The sequence below is a fragment of the Nyctereutes procyonoides genome, unplaced genomic scaffold (genome assembly GCF_905146905.1).
Source record: "Nyctereutes procyonoides isolate TBG_1078 unplaced genomic scaffold, NYPRO_anot_genome, whole genome shotgun sequence".
NCBI classification, from domain to species: domain Eukaryota; kingdom Metazoa; phylum Chordata; class Mammalia; order Carnivora; family Canidae; genus Nyctereutes; species Nyctereutes procyonoides.
In genome coordinates this window covers 7,574,283-7,589,127 of record NW_026575020.1, presented here as the reverse complement: position 1 = coordinate 7,589,127, position 14,845 = coordinate 7,574,283, and the positions used below count along the sequence as shown (strand labels likewise).

The 14,845-nt window shown below is 46.3% G+C and overlaps 1 protein-coding gene across 2 annotated transcripts in view; it reads left to right on the top strand.

Moving 5' to 3' along the window:
* SPOP (speckle type BTB/POZ protein) overlaps nucleotides 1–5,229 on the top strand; it is a 67,079-nt gene extending 61,850 nt beyond the window's left edge. For both annotated transcript variants that reach the window (XM_055331180.1, XM_055331171.1), the window contains 2 exons: nucleotides 2,530–2,672; nucleotides 3,982–5,229. In XM_055331180.1, coding sequence (XP_055187155.1) covers nucleotides 2,530–2,672; nucleotides 3,982–4,126 — 288 coding nt within the window. In that variant the 3' untranslated portion in view covers nucleotides 4,127–5,229. The remainder of the gene's footprint in view (nucleotides 1–2,529; nucleotides 2,673–3,981) is intronic.
* The last annotated feature ends 9,616 nt before the right edge of the window (nucleotides 5,230–14,845 follow it).

Below are 14,845 nucleotides of genomic sequence, written 5' to 3'. Positions count from 1 at the left end.
CTGAAATTTGTCTTAAAAGTACTTATACCTGGCCAGCAGTAGACCCTGTGAGAAAGACCGTTCCCTACTGGACTTGCCAGCTTCTCTTCCTGCCATCATGCTGTGGCACCCATTGGGGGGCAGAGCTGGCTCTGACCTGAGGGCACTAGAGCCCTCCAAGGATTTACCCATAGGAAGAGTCTCTTCCACCTTTCTTTGCACCTCAAGAACAGAGAAAGTGCATGTTTTGACAGTGGAAGCTTTGTCTTTATTGATCAGCTTTTTGTAGTGTTGGCAGAGGATGAGGCACATAAACTGTCAGCCCTGCTGATGAAAAGGTTTGGATGGTAGCTGTATCGTTTCAAGATTTTGTGAATCCAGTTAGGCAGTGCGAGCATACTCCACTCTCCCAGTCTAGTTCCGTTCTGACCACAGGAATCTTGCTTTCAGTGGAGGCAGTAAGAAAATATATACTGTGAGCTCTGGGAAAGTAGAAGACACAGCTTTTTGTAAACATGCGTTTATAGTGATCCTGTCTTACCAACCCTCTGATTTTTAGTGAAGTTTAGACACAGCAGGTATTTACCCCCTCATCTTCTAGCCCCCATAAGGATAAATTGTATCAAAAGGCTCACTTTTCAGACAGAAATACTGAGGCTCAGCAGTGTATATTCTCAGGACCAGGGTTTGACATCTGTGTCATTCCTCGGTTTTCGTTCCTGCTCCTCAGCCAGAGAACCCACTGGGGAACCCCCTGTAAGTACACAGAGTATAGGGATCAGCCTGAACTGACATTCTATGGATGGTATTTTCAGTACAGTGTGTTAAGAGATAAAGTAGTTGAATCACAGCAGTGCTTTAAATTTATGAATGAGAAGTGAAGGGTGCATTTTCAAATTCCATTCAGAATTTCCCATCAGACAGTCTTTGCTCCAAGCTTATTTGAAAACATTTTGCCTTTACACCTTGTTGTAAGCGTCAGGAAAATAGAGTAAGAAATCTTTCATGGAAGGATCTAAACATCTAGAATTTACCCCAGAGGCTGAAACAGCTTCTTCTGAGCTTTTCCAGTCTCCTGGGGACACGTGTAATTAGACCAAAAACAAAACAAAACACGTCGGCCAGGCCTGGGAGACACAGTTTCAATCTCTTGGGTAAGTACAGCCATTAGGCAGGTTTTTCAGAAGCATAATTAAGAAAAAAAAACTTTGTCCCCTAAGGGATAAGAATGGCTACTTTTGTCTAATTATGCAGTAGGGATCAGAACTATTCACAGTAAAAGTCCTTTTAAAAGAATGTATCGAGAAAGGATAAGAGGAATGTTCTGTGCAGCACTGTATAAAGACTGAACATTTACTCAACCTTTTCCAGCCTTCTAAAACAAAAACAGCAACCTAATTTCTTGCTTGTCTGGTGTCATTCCTGTTTTCCATGGAAACTGTTTTCCAGTTACTCAAATGTAAAAAAATTAAAGCTGTACCAAAACCAATAAAACTCTTTTTGCTGCAAGAGATTACAGTGCCAGCAGATATGCCTCCTCACCCAGAATTCATAAAAATAAAATTGTCTTGGTTTGATTGCCATGATTCAGCCAGAAGGGGTTATTGTGTCATTGAGTTCTGAGGTCCTTAAAGTGGGACTGATATGGAAACTGGATACCCTTAAAGCAAACTGTTCTCCTGTAAGCCAATTAATGGCATTTTATTTTGTGCCTCCTTTTATCCCTTCCTCCTCCTCACTACTGAAGTTCCTTAGTAAATTCATAATCTCGTATTTGAAAGCACTTAGTATAGTGACATCAAAACAAATCAGCTAGATCAGATGTGCTCAGTATTAACCTAGACCTTCATTTCCAGAACATTTATACTCTACTTGGAAAATAGAAGTTTTTAAACCAAAACCGGATCCAGGGTCTCTGCTGCTTTGTTCCTCTACCCTGAGGATCTTGACCTCAATCCCAGTAAAGAAGACTCCACTTATCCCTTTCTCTTTAAAAGAGAGCCTTTGGTTGACCCTCATTCAGGACCAGCTAGTGGCAGAGATGCTGGTGAATGTCACCACAGGGCTTCTTTTCATAGCCCGATGGGCCAGTTGGGATACCCTGCCGGGCTGGTGACATTGCTTAAGTAGAAAGGACTGTGCATCACCCTAGTTTGCCTCTGACTAAAAGGATAGCAGCAATGTAAAATGTAATGCCCTGTTGGCTTGAAGCAGGGTTATGCCTCTCATTGTAAGGGAGGGTAGATGGTGGTGGTCCAAGAAACAACTTCAGTCATACTTGAGGCAGGGTGAACTTGAGGTTGTGGGTATATGCCCTCATTGCCATTTTTCTTAATAGGTAGACTTTAGAACTTGAATGGCAGCCATGCGCATTATTTTCAGCCTTGGGGCATGCTTGTGCTTTATCATTGCAGTAGTAGCCTTGTCATGCTCTGTGCAGTTTTGCTTGGGAATCCAGTTCTGTGGCGGTCCCGCTGAGGAGCAACAGCTTCAGCGGAGGCAGCCCAGAGGCACTCCTGCCCTGACCACAGCAGTGCTTGTGTTTTACAGTATGCCCTGGAGCGCTTGAAGGTCATGTGTGAGGACGCCCTCTGCAGTAACCTCTCCGTGGAGAATGCTGCAGAGATTCTCATCCTGGCTGACCTCCACAGCGCCGATCAGTTGAAAACTCAGGCGGTGGATTTCATCAACTAGTGAGTTGGCATCTTCAAAGCTGTTCTTTCAGGAGAGTTTGGGCTAGCTAGAGAAAGGAGAAAGACTTTGAATTAGCAAGTAAAACAGGCAAGTGGTTTCATTAACCCCTTGTAATAGTAAGTAGAGGGTTTTCATCTTTCCCTTCCGCTTGACAGGATGGAAGATGATTTTGCTCTGTCTCATGGGGCTAATCCGATTGGTGAGAGAGGTGTTTTCCTTCCTCACGGTGATGGGAAATGATGAAATGATAAAAGCGGCTGGCCTGGAAAAGTGGTGTGCCCCGAATGGTAGTGCCTTTGCTTCCCATTCCCTGGCTTAGAGGATGTAGATCTCTGGAAGAACAGAAGTGTGTTTTGTATGTTAGTAAAACGTATCTCACAACTGACTGTGGAATGGGGAAAAGAGAAGGGATAACCAGTAGTCAAAGTTGTTAAATACTATATGGAGAAAGAAGCATTCATCTCAGTAGACTAGTTCCTTCATCCTAAAATGACAAATGACCTGGCCATATTACTCTGCAGTAATTCTCAGTGGGGCATGTTCTACTCCCTTGCCTCTTGGAGAACAAAAGTTGGGAAAAACCCAAAGGGGAGAAGCAGAACTTAAAAAGCCATCATAGCAGCAGTTCCCAGCTGAGGCGGGACTTAAAGGTTGCCAGGTGAATGGATGAACATTCTTCAACACAGAAAACTCCCCCAAACAGGAATCAACTTCCTCTTGTGTAAGGCTGTTGGTAAGGTTGTTTCAAAGGAGTTTACCAATTGCGGCAAAGGCAGGTGGAAGGGGCCCCTAAATGTTCATTCTAGTGACTGTTTGCTCTGTGCTGGATACTTGACTGCTGCTTATTTAGATGTTAACCATTCAGTAGAGTGTGGTTATGATCCCCTCCTTTTTGATCGAATAGGCCCCAGGCTGTGATCTGCTCTGTGGTCCGGGACTACAATAATGGCAGAGCCAAGTGCAAGCTCAGAGCTGCTCAACCAAGAGAGCCCTTCCTCTTTCTCTGTATTAGCCTCACCGGTGGATATAAAGAGCATTGACAGTGTAGAGAAGAGCTTGAGCAACATTCCACCCTTCGTTTTTGAGAGTATAGGGGCTCAAAATCTAGGTTTTCAGAGCTGCTGCAGCCCCAGCCTAATCACCTGTCCACACGTTGTCTGATAGACTCCATGTAGAGTAAGGGTTTGGCCTGAGGTTCTTGCAGTGGCACCCTTTATAGTGAACTCTGGGAAGTTAGACTGCCCAGGGACTGTTTACTCCATCCCTTTCTCTCGCCGTTGGTAATCCATCTCTCCACATTTCTCCTAGTCATGCTTCGGATGTCTTGGAGACCTCCGGGTGGAAGTCAATGGTGGTGTCACATCCCCACTTGGTGGCTGAGGCATACCGCTCTCTGGCTTCAGCACAGTGCCCTTTTCTGGGACCCCCACGCAAGCGCCTGAAGCAATCCTAAGATCCTGCCTGTCGTAAGACTCCGTTTATTTTCCTGAAGCAGCAGCCACTGTTGCTGCCACTGACCACCAGGTAGACAGCGCAATCTGTGGAGCTTTTACTCTGTTGTGGGGGCAAAAGACTGCATCGTGGCCCCCAGACTTTTAAAACAGCACTAAATAAACTTGGGGGAAGTGGGGGGAGGGAAGGGCCCGGGACCTGGGGCTGCTCAACCTAATGAAAACCCTGTTGCTGCGTCACTGTGTTCCCTTTGGCCTGGCCAAGTTTGATACTGTGGGGATTCAGTTTAGGCGCCGGCCCTGAGGACATCCCAGCGGTGGTACTTCGGAGAAACCTGTCTGCATCTGACGGAGCAGAGCAAATCGTCAGGTGCCTGGAGCAAAAAGGAAAAAAAAAAAAAGGACATTTAGTTTTAAGAGAAGGGAAAAGAAAAGAAGAAAGGATTTTTGCAGAATTTCTCAAAAATCAGTTTGTGGATTCCAGTAGTATTTATGTTGAGAGAAATTTTAGTCCATCCAGCTGTGCTAAAACTTGGATATTTGTGACAACTCACCACCATACAAGTATCAGAAGAGCTTTCTTGTTGTTAGCACTTATTGTTTGCAAGAACAGAATACATCCTTTTATCCTTTTATGAAAAATGACAAGTGAAGGCGAGAGGGGAAGGAGGTTATTTGAGCTGGAAGATGCGTGTTCTGATGTGGTGGCTTTTGCAAAAAATCTTTATTGGTGTTGAAAACTGGAAAAAATAATTCATCCAGAATTCATACTGTCTTGACAAGAACTATGGTTCTCTGTTTTTAGATATTGTGGAAAATGTTTTTTGGCATTTTTCTCTGATTTTATTTCTCTTCCCTCCCCCCCCCTTTTCTAAAAAAAACCAAAACACAAAAACAGAACAAAAAGAAGAGAAAAGAAAAGGAAATTTTATTATTAATGCTGTGTGACAAAAATCCCAGCCCAGATTGCTCAGCTGTTTGTACCTGACTTGCCACCTGCATAGGAGCCAGTCCTGTTCCTTCCAATTCACCCCTTTCCTACAGGGGAGAACTTCCAAATGTTAATTTTTTTCTTTTTGAAAATATAAATAATTACTATTTTGTACTGTGTGGTATCTCTGGTCTTTTGTTTCACTTACCTGGCTGGTTTTTGGGGTCTGAGTTCCTTAAGGGATTTCGAAGGCCTAGTTTGGTTCTTCAGTTCCAGAGATTATATATGTGAAATGTCTGTCTGGGAATTTATCACATCTCCCTCATCTCAAGCTTCCTCTGTGAGCTCCCATCATCTATTACTGTCTTGTCCTTCTTGAGTATCTCACAGGCCACATCCTAATGAGGGATCAGGCTCCTGCCTTTGCCAATGCAAGTAATGGGAGTGGGCTTTTTCTATGCCCTACAGGGTTCTAACACCTAACTCCCAATCTCCCTTCTCCTAGCTAACTAGAAAAAGATCAAGGGGACGTGAATGTGGAGATTAAATAAAGGGAAATTATTATCTCTAACTGGTTCTGTCACTGACTTGATGTGTTTCCAGAAAAGTTAATGTCTGAATTCCCAATGGGCTCACAAGGACTCTCCCGGGCTCCTCTGACTTTCTCATAGCAGTGTTGGACAGGACAGGACAGTGGGACATGCTGGAAAATGCATTGGCCACCTGGCCAACACATGTACTATTTGACCTTAGATGGAGCCTCAACATATTCTACCTTCCAATTTCCCTTCAGTGACTTTGGCCTTTGCAGATTTTCCAGTTTTCATTTATCTTGGCGGTCCTAGAATGGACTAGCTATGGTGTAGCATTGATACAGTCACAGGATGTGCTTGTTGGAAACCACTCCATCGTACTTCTTGGTTTTCCCCCACGTGTCCCATACATGAGGAAACCTCCAGTGCCCTGCATTGTGGCTGCTGGCTGGGGCCACCTCATTTCCACTTTCCAGGTCAGCACACTGGACCCAGGATCCAACATGTACAGAGTCTCCTCAGGACACTCTCAGGACACTCTGGGGCCATTCGCTCATTTGCTCAGCTCTTCTCAGTTTTCACTGAACCTTCACATACAGTAATTCATTTACACTTCCCAACCACCATGTGACAGACAGCATCCCATTCTAGAGCAAATAGAAGTGGAAACCCAGAGAAGTCAAGTGACATGCAACAGATCACACAATTGTCGAGTGACAGTTCTTCTGATGTGGTACCCTGAAAAGATGATGTAAGTATTGGGAGGAAGTTCCATTTCTGAAAAGTTTCGGTACAAAATCTGAGGTAAAGCTTCCTTCCTATGGGAATAGCAAGAGCAAAGCTATAGAAAGATAGGTCTCCTGTCCTGTTCTTCAGAGGGGCCAGGGTTCCAGCCTGGCTTCAGATTTGCTTTCCTCCTCATTCGTAGAAAGCTGTTGGGGGCCAGTGGGTTCAGGGAAAAGTCCTCAGTAGGTTCGAAGTCCTGGCACTGGGCTTCCATAAGGATGAAAGTCTCTGGGGATTTCCTAATATTTTTGGGATTTCCATTGTGGGCTTTACTGTGGGTACAAAGCTGTTAGGATTTCAGGTACAGGTGAACCTGCCCGATGCTTCTCCTGTCATTATTATATTATTTCTGGACATGTTTGTTTTTGTTTAAATGATACAGTTGAAGCCATCTGGTTATGACAACATCAGAGCCCCAGCATACTGTTCATAAACCTCCCACTGCCACCACCCCCTCCCTCAGCTCCCCCACATCTGAAATTTAATTCAAGTTAACTCCACAATCTGGGGCATGTGCTGTCACTGCAGAGATGTCCGTGCCAGTGGAACAGTTGGAGATTTCAATTCCACAAGGATATAGCTTATTTATCAAAACAATATTTCAGGCAAGTAGTTTCACAGAACCTTTGGAGTTGCAGTTTGAGGTCCAAACAGAGTATCTGGCATTGTTCCCCACCTCCCCTCCTCCCTGTTGTCAGCCCTCCTATATCTGGCCATCCGTGGAAATTTTTCCCATTCCCTGTGTGGAGATGAAACCTCTCTGTGTTGCTGTGAGGCATCTCAAACGCCTTTATGGGGTTTAACAATTCAGGTAAGAGAGGCCTTTCTCTTATCACTGGTAAGTCTACTGGGCTTGTGGATCTTTAGAGAGAGTCTTTTTTCTTTTTTAATTTTAACCAAGAACATCAAGATCCTTTCTTAGGCCGAAAGATCTCTGGCTTCCCCATTCTGCACATCCCTTTATAAATCTGGTTTAAACCTATTGTGGGTTCTCCGTATTGTGTGAGCCTGTGCAGATGAAAGGAAACAGCTTGTATGTTTATGAGCAGAACAACAAACAGGGGGAGTCAAGCTGTACTTTGACTGTTGCTTTGTTCTGGCTCCTCAACTCCTAGAGAACAGTATCTGAATCCCCCAATAGGACTGTATTGGATCCTTTGGTTTATCTTCGTCAAAGACAAACTCTTGGCTGGCACCCAACCTTATTTTCCACAACCAATTATCTTTTTAATCAGCCTGGGCCCCATGTGTTTCCTTTATCTCATGACTTTTTACTGAACTCTGCCCTACATCATTTAGATTCATTTCTAATGGCTGGCTGACTAATCTAACATTCAGGTGAGGATCGTTGGACTGCTCTTTATGTACGTGTATGCACAGGGTGAATGTGTTTTCCCCCTTTTAATTTCAGAGGTGACCGCACCACATTGGGGCCTTTGACCCAATAGGTGGATACCTCACGGAGGCAGTGAGCAAGAAAGCAAATGTAGGATGATCAGTATTTGGGATAATGAGCTGGGAGAACCAGAAGCTTTGACCTCCAGATGAGAGCAGAAACTTGAATGTTGTTGACTGATGAGATCTTTATGCTGCTAAGCCATTAGAAAGATGAGCGCTCCCCCTCTGTAAATCCCGTAATGCTGGAATAGAAAGTGGCATCTGGAATACTGTTTGGTTCTGATTCCTGCAGCTCCAGGAAAAAAGAATTTTAGACTTGAGGGAATTCAGCACAAGCAACAAAAATGATTAAGGAGTTGAAGGGGATCAACTCTACAGGGAAAACATTATGAAGATAAAATACTCGTTACTCAAGTACAGGAATGTAGCATCAGGACCCGCAGTTTACAGATCTCGCAGGAGTTCTGAACACTTGCCAGCTTGTCTTACATGGTCCCCATTCATCCCAATCGTATAACTTGGGAAGGTGATAGCATAACTTCCTCAAGGTCACTCAACCTGACTCTGAGCTAAGAAGCAACAGAAGGCAAAGGAGTAGCTTTAGGGCTTAGGCTCAAGGCCCAAAGAAAAAATAAAACTCTCGAGAGTTTGCTTGGCAGTGAAGTGGACACATGCCTGCTCGTGAGGCTGAGTTGAAATGGGGGAAGTTGTAGCTTGCTTTCTCAAGACCCCTTAAGGTGAGCTCTTGACAAGCCAAAGGGAAAGAAGACACCGCCCCCCCCCCGCCCGCCCTGCCCATGGTTCATCATCTTCTGACATCACAAACAGACATCCAGTGATGTGAGATGACATGTTCAAGGTCACAGGGATTAAAACTGAGTCCATGGGATCCTTGGATGGCTCAGCGGTTGAGCACCTGCCTTTGGCCCAAGGTGTGATCCTGGAGTCCCGGGATCAAGTCCCACAAGGGGCTCCCTGCATGGAGCCGCCTTCTCCCTCTGCCTGTGTCTCTTTCTCTGTGTCTCTCATGAATAAATGAATAAAATCTTTTTTAAAAAATATAAAATAAAAGGCCAGTGATCCAGCAAACAATGGCCTGAGCACCCAGAAGGTGTCAAACATCATGCCAAGCCAGGATTGGGGGAAAGAATGGGATTTCTCATCTACTACTTCGGTCTAATGGAGGAGGCAGGGGAGTGGCTCTCAGAAACAGAGAGGTCATGACATTGAGGACTGAAGAGAAGAGAATTTTAGCAGTAAGGAGGTCACTGGTTACCTTAGAGCAGTTTGTCAAATGGTGGAGGCAGGAGGCAGAAGCCAAGACTGACGAGAAGATAAGCAAATATAGAATGAGTAGAAGCTACGCTTTCCAGAAGTTTGGCAGGGAGAGAAAAAAGGAATCTCTCCCGCCCACTCTTAAGGACTTATGCCTCAATTTAGTCAACACATTTATTTTTGTCTAGAAGTCATGGTGTACGGGTTCCGTAAAATTACACTCCAGTAACTGATATTTGTAATAAAATGTATATAGAATAATTACAGGTTTAAGTTGAAGAAAACAGTCACCACCTTCAGCCTTACACAATTTTGAGAATGATTTCCTAAATTTAGATGGACCTATGTTTTCTATACTTTTTCAATCTGTCCATCTTCCAAGTAAAAGTTAGATTCACGTTTACTAGTGACCTTTAAAATATTTTAAGGAGCCAGTGGTTTGGTTAGGTGGTGAGCTACCAAAATGTATAACATTCAGTACCCCAAAACGTATCCCGTAATGGGTAGCTTTGCCAGTTTCCATGGTGTAGATACTCTCACCGGGGCCCAGTTCAAACTTTATGAAGCGCAGCGTTAGGAAGCATGCCGCTCACTGCTGCTTTTAGTATTTCTGCCATGCAGTTACAGTAGACATGTAGAACCTCAAGAGTGTAGGTAATGGCAAAATGTGAAAAAATTAGGGATGAATTTGGAACATTTATTACCTTTGCTGTTAATCATATGTTAATATAATTTAATTTTTAATTGGCTATTTAACCAACTCTCAACCTTCCTAAAAATTTAACAGTTGGCTCTAGAGAGCCAGCGTGAACCAGCTCCAGCACACATCATTGGTATGGTTTCAAATCTGTCCTCTCAACATCTGTGCCCCTCATTATTTCCTGTTATGCCACAGCACTTGAAAATGCTTTAAACTCTGTGGTTTAATGGTAAAATGAAGTACGATTGACCCTTGAACAACATTGCAGTTAGAGGCACCCCTGCCCCCATTGTGCAGCCAAAAATTTGCATATAACTTTTGACCCCCACCCTGCAAAACTTAATATCCTGTTGACTAGAAGCCTTACCAGTAACATAAACATATTGATAAACGTATTTTGTATGTGTATTATATGCTGTATGCTTAAATAAAAGTAAGCTTGAGAAAATAACAGGAAAATCATAAGAGAAAAATGCATTTGCAGTACTGCACTGTATCAAAAAAGATCTGTATACGAGTGGACCCACGCAGTTCAAACCCATATTAAGCAATCTATAGGTAGTGTGACATACATGAACCAATAGTCCTATTATTACTATATATATTTTTTGGGTAAATAAACATTTTACTTCTATCTCTTATAAGTATTAGAAGTATTTCATTGAACCACTAATGAAAAATGGGCATATCCCCTGACAACATGATCCAGTATAATTTCGAGTCATTCCAGGGTTGTGATCTCCACTGAGTATCCTTCCTGCCCCCACTACCTCTGAACAAAATCAGAAGAGAAAAAGGGGAGTGGTCAACATACCACTGGGTGATCCCCAGGGTCTTCCACACCAACCTAAATTTAAGAACCTGGCCTTGGTTTAGCTTTTAAGAATGTATTTTCTTCTGTTTTCTTTACTAATTATTCATTTCCACATTCAATATATGATGTGCCAGAGACTGTGCTGGTTTCTAGGGGTAAACAGCGAATCCCACTAACTGCTCCCTGACTTCCATGGAGCCTAGAATCTTATGAGAGAGTGTCCTTAATAATTTGACAGACACGTGATGTCAAACCATGCTGAGCGTTCTGAAAGAAATGTATGGGGCACTGTTGAGAGCCTGTGAGCAGGGAATTGATCTGGGGGGAGCCAGAAGACTTCCCCAAGAAAGCAGCTTTTGAGGTGAGAGCTGAAGGCCAAAGAGCCATCAGCCTGGGAAGGTGGGGTAGGCACACTCTGCACAAAAGAAACGGCACATGTCAAGTCCTGAGTGTCGGGAGGGAGCTCAGAGCACCCTAGAGCCCGGAAGTCTGGGTGGCTGGACTGTGGACGAGTGTGGCAGCGAGTTAGACACCAGAGCTGGGAGGACCTCCCTAGATCACAGGTAGGATTTAGGTACTTAATTGAGAATGGTGGGAAATCATTAAAGAGTGTTAGGTGGAAGAGGGTGACAAGATTTCATTTTAATAAGACCTCTAGCTAGAGTTTAGAAAAGTTAATGTTGGCAGTGGGAGAGGGAAGGCCAGAGCTAACAGAACATGCACTCGGGAGGTAGCAGAGCCAAGAAGCAGATCTTTTTGAGAGAGATTTAGGGGGCAGATTTGGCAGAACTTGATGATGGATTGGATGAGTAGAGACGAGGAGGCGACCAGGATGGAATCACCCAAATTGAGACGGATGGGAAGATAACAGGCTTGAGGGAAATTAGATCACTGATTTCATCTTATTTGTTGATCATGAGATGCCATGAGAGGCATCATGTGGGCTGTTCAATGTATGAGCCTAGCACTCAGAGGGAAGACGGGGACTAGTCGGAAGGTTCTGGAGATACTGGTCTATAGGTGGAACTGAAGCCCTGGGTGTGTTGGATCCAAAGAAGAGTACAGAGTGAGGAGAGAAGGGGCCCTGGGATTAAACCTTAAGGAATCCTTAGCCTTGAAGGCCGGTAGAGGAAGAGAAGTCACAAAGGAGAAGTGGCCAGAAATAGAAATCGAAGTGAAGAGGACCAATATGAAAGAGTTAAACGTGTTAAATGCTGTCGAATGAGAGCAAGGATTTAAAAATGTCCATTGGAGCTAGTAACATGGAAGTCCTTGGTGACCTTAGCCAGGGCCACTCAGGGAAGGGTCCGGGTGGGGTGAGGTGAGGAGGGGGTGGGAGGTGACGCATGAGCCGGGAGAGGGAGGACAGGCTCCGGCTTCAGGTATGGCTATGAAGGGAAGAAGTTCCGGCGGTGCCTGGAGGGGGAAATGAGTAGAAGGTGGTGGGCTTTCCCATAGGACAAAACCTGTTTGAAGCTGGTGGCAAGTCTCCAGTAGAGAGGGATGGTCCATGCCCTGAGGTGCTGAGCACACAGAGGGCTGGGGAGCTTAAGAAGGCCGAGGAGGGACACCTTCTCTGGGTGTGAGGAGAGTCCTGCAGACACAGGCAGTTTGTGTCAAGGTGGGCAGAGCAAGTGTGCCCCTGGGACTTGTGAGTTTTCCGGTGTTAAGTAGAGAATAAGGTCAATGGCTGAGAATTGCCATTGACTGGGATGGGGTGGGGTGGAGGAGTGGTCTGGCCAGGTGGTGGTGTGGGGGGGGGGTGTGTGCAGTTGGTAAGAGTGCAGCGCTGAGGGGCCAGCCCAGGCTTGTGTTTGGCGGCACAGCATCTGGAGTCTGGGAGCCTGGCTCTGCTCTCCCGCCGCCACTCATGGTCCTGGCCAAAGCACTTGTCTGCATCAGCCTTAATTTTCTCATCTGTAAAATGGGCATACGGCATAGAGTTCTCTTGGGAAATTAATGAGAAAGTACATGTCAAGTCCTTAATACGGTGACTGTCATTCAACAGGGCTTCGGAAAGATAAACTGCTGCTACTGTTAATGTCATCACCACATAATTCCAGTTGGTTCTAGCCTAAGCCATATACAGCCTTTGGGGCCCATTCCCTTTTTTGATTTCTTGGAATGGAATGTAAATCTGCAATGAGACACTGAAATGGGCAGGTTTGGGAGAATTCCCTGCGGAGAAAGGACCTGCGTCCAGCGGCCAGCCTGGCGTCTGTGAGCTCCCCGCCCTTGGCCTGCTGTGGTGTGTGGAGGAGGGGGAGTCCCCAGAAGTATCAGGAAGGAGTCAGCCCGCACCACATCTTTCAGTCACCTGGGATGGCGCATGTATGATCACCCCCATCGCCACTGTCACAGTCTCGGGAAGGAAGCGAGTAGCGAGAGCTTGACATGAGGCATTCCAGGGAGGAAGGTAGGAGGCGGGGCAGAAGGCCTTGGACTTGCAGATGTGAGAAGAGGGCCTGGGGAGGGGCCAGCCGGAACTTTGGGACCCAGGAGCCCTGCGCCTCGGGCTTCGGCTGGCTTCTGAGGGACCAGGGAAAGATGGGTGATGCATAGCTGCTAATCCAAGCCCATCTCCTCCACACCATTTTTGTTCTTGGGCTCCTCTTCTTTTTCCCTCCTTCTCTACTCCCCATCCTTCCCTCCTCCTGGAGCATGGAAGCTTCCATTTATTTCTCCCCTGTTTTCCTAGACATTTCCCTCCCCTGTCTCCCGTCCGGCTCACTGGAGTGACATCTTGAGCCTGATCCTGCCGCATTAAAAAAATAAAAAAGCCTGCCTACAACGAGCCCTCCAGTGCTGATCTCTGCTGAGATGAGGCAGATGGCAGAGCTTGAGTAAGCAGCCCCCTCCTATCCCAGGCCTGGCGCTGCCAAGACTGGGAAATGGGGCATTTGTATACCCTTCCATGCTCCTGTATCCTCCACCTAGCCCCTGTTTCCCCAAACCAGCATCCTTCTTGTCTTGTGTAGATGCTGCCCGGCGGGGGCTAGCCACCTCCTGACCCGGGTCTCCTCCCTCCCTGTCGAAGACTCCCATGAGAGCAATGAAGTTCAGACGTCATCTGTGAGTCAAGATGTAGTAGCGAGGTTGTGCATGTACCCCAGGCCCTTGGCCCTTCTCAAAGTGTGGAAGAAATGGGTCACTCAAGTCCCAGTCCCCAGGGGGACTCATCCTCAGGGGTAAAGTCTGAGGTGGGTACATTTTGCATACCCTGCTCTCAGGGGGGCCAGCAAGGGACCATGGGCCATCCAGGGTAATGAGAAACTGATCCGTGGGGTGGAGGTGACAGATGGAGGTGACGAGTGGAGGTGACAAAGACAAGGTAGGGGGTAGGGCGAGGTAAGGCAGGAGGGGCCCTGGGCAGGCTGCCTCAGTACGCTTGGCTGACTGCTCTATAATCCTGTGCTTCTAAATAAAGACCCTGTGGCCACCTGCATTCTCTGAGCCTTGTGGTATGTTTACAAGCAGAGGTCCCGGGAGGGGAGGACACAGACGAACCTCCTTAGTGCACCACCGGGGCTTCTGGAGTGCAGAAGGGGGCTTCTGGGCCCAAGGAGCTAAGTAGTAAGGCAACCAAGGGCCCAATTTCTTCACCAGAATCAAGGAAAACAAAAATAGATTCCTTGTATGCATCATCTTTTATAGACAGGACAGACTTCTGACCTCCCCTGCGTGGGCTTCTCCCGCACATTCTTCCTGCAGCAAGAAATGAATGCGCCCATGGCCATTCTTCCCCTCACTCCCTCCCCACAGGCTTGGCCAAGATTTGGGAGGGCCGTAGTGTGGGACTACTCAGAGCAGCTCACCTGGTCGCTGCCTCGGTGCCAAACACAGTTCCAACTGCTACACATGTTCTAATTCACAACAGCCCCTCACAGGTAAGGATTATCCCCATTTTACAGATGGGGAAATTGAGACACACGGATGTTCAGTAACCTGCCCAAGGCCTACAATTAGGAATCTGGCTTCAGATTCCAGGCTCTCAACCACTGCCCTACACGGCCTACCCCAAAAAAGAAAGAGGAACCAGCTTTCTCCCCCTTGCTGTGAGGCTCTGGGATGCCCGTGGGGCCTGGCAGGTGGGTAGGAGGACCAGGCGGTGCTAGATGACAGTCGCCCTGCCCTGACGTGGTGCCACCATTCACAGAGTCAGTTTGTTCCTTACAGGAACCATGTGAGCAGGCAGGAAAAGAACTGCCATCCAAGGCCCAGAGAAGCCTGAGACCAGGCCAAGATCACATGGCAACTACGGTGTAAACCCAACTCTCTTCAAAC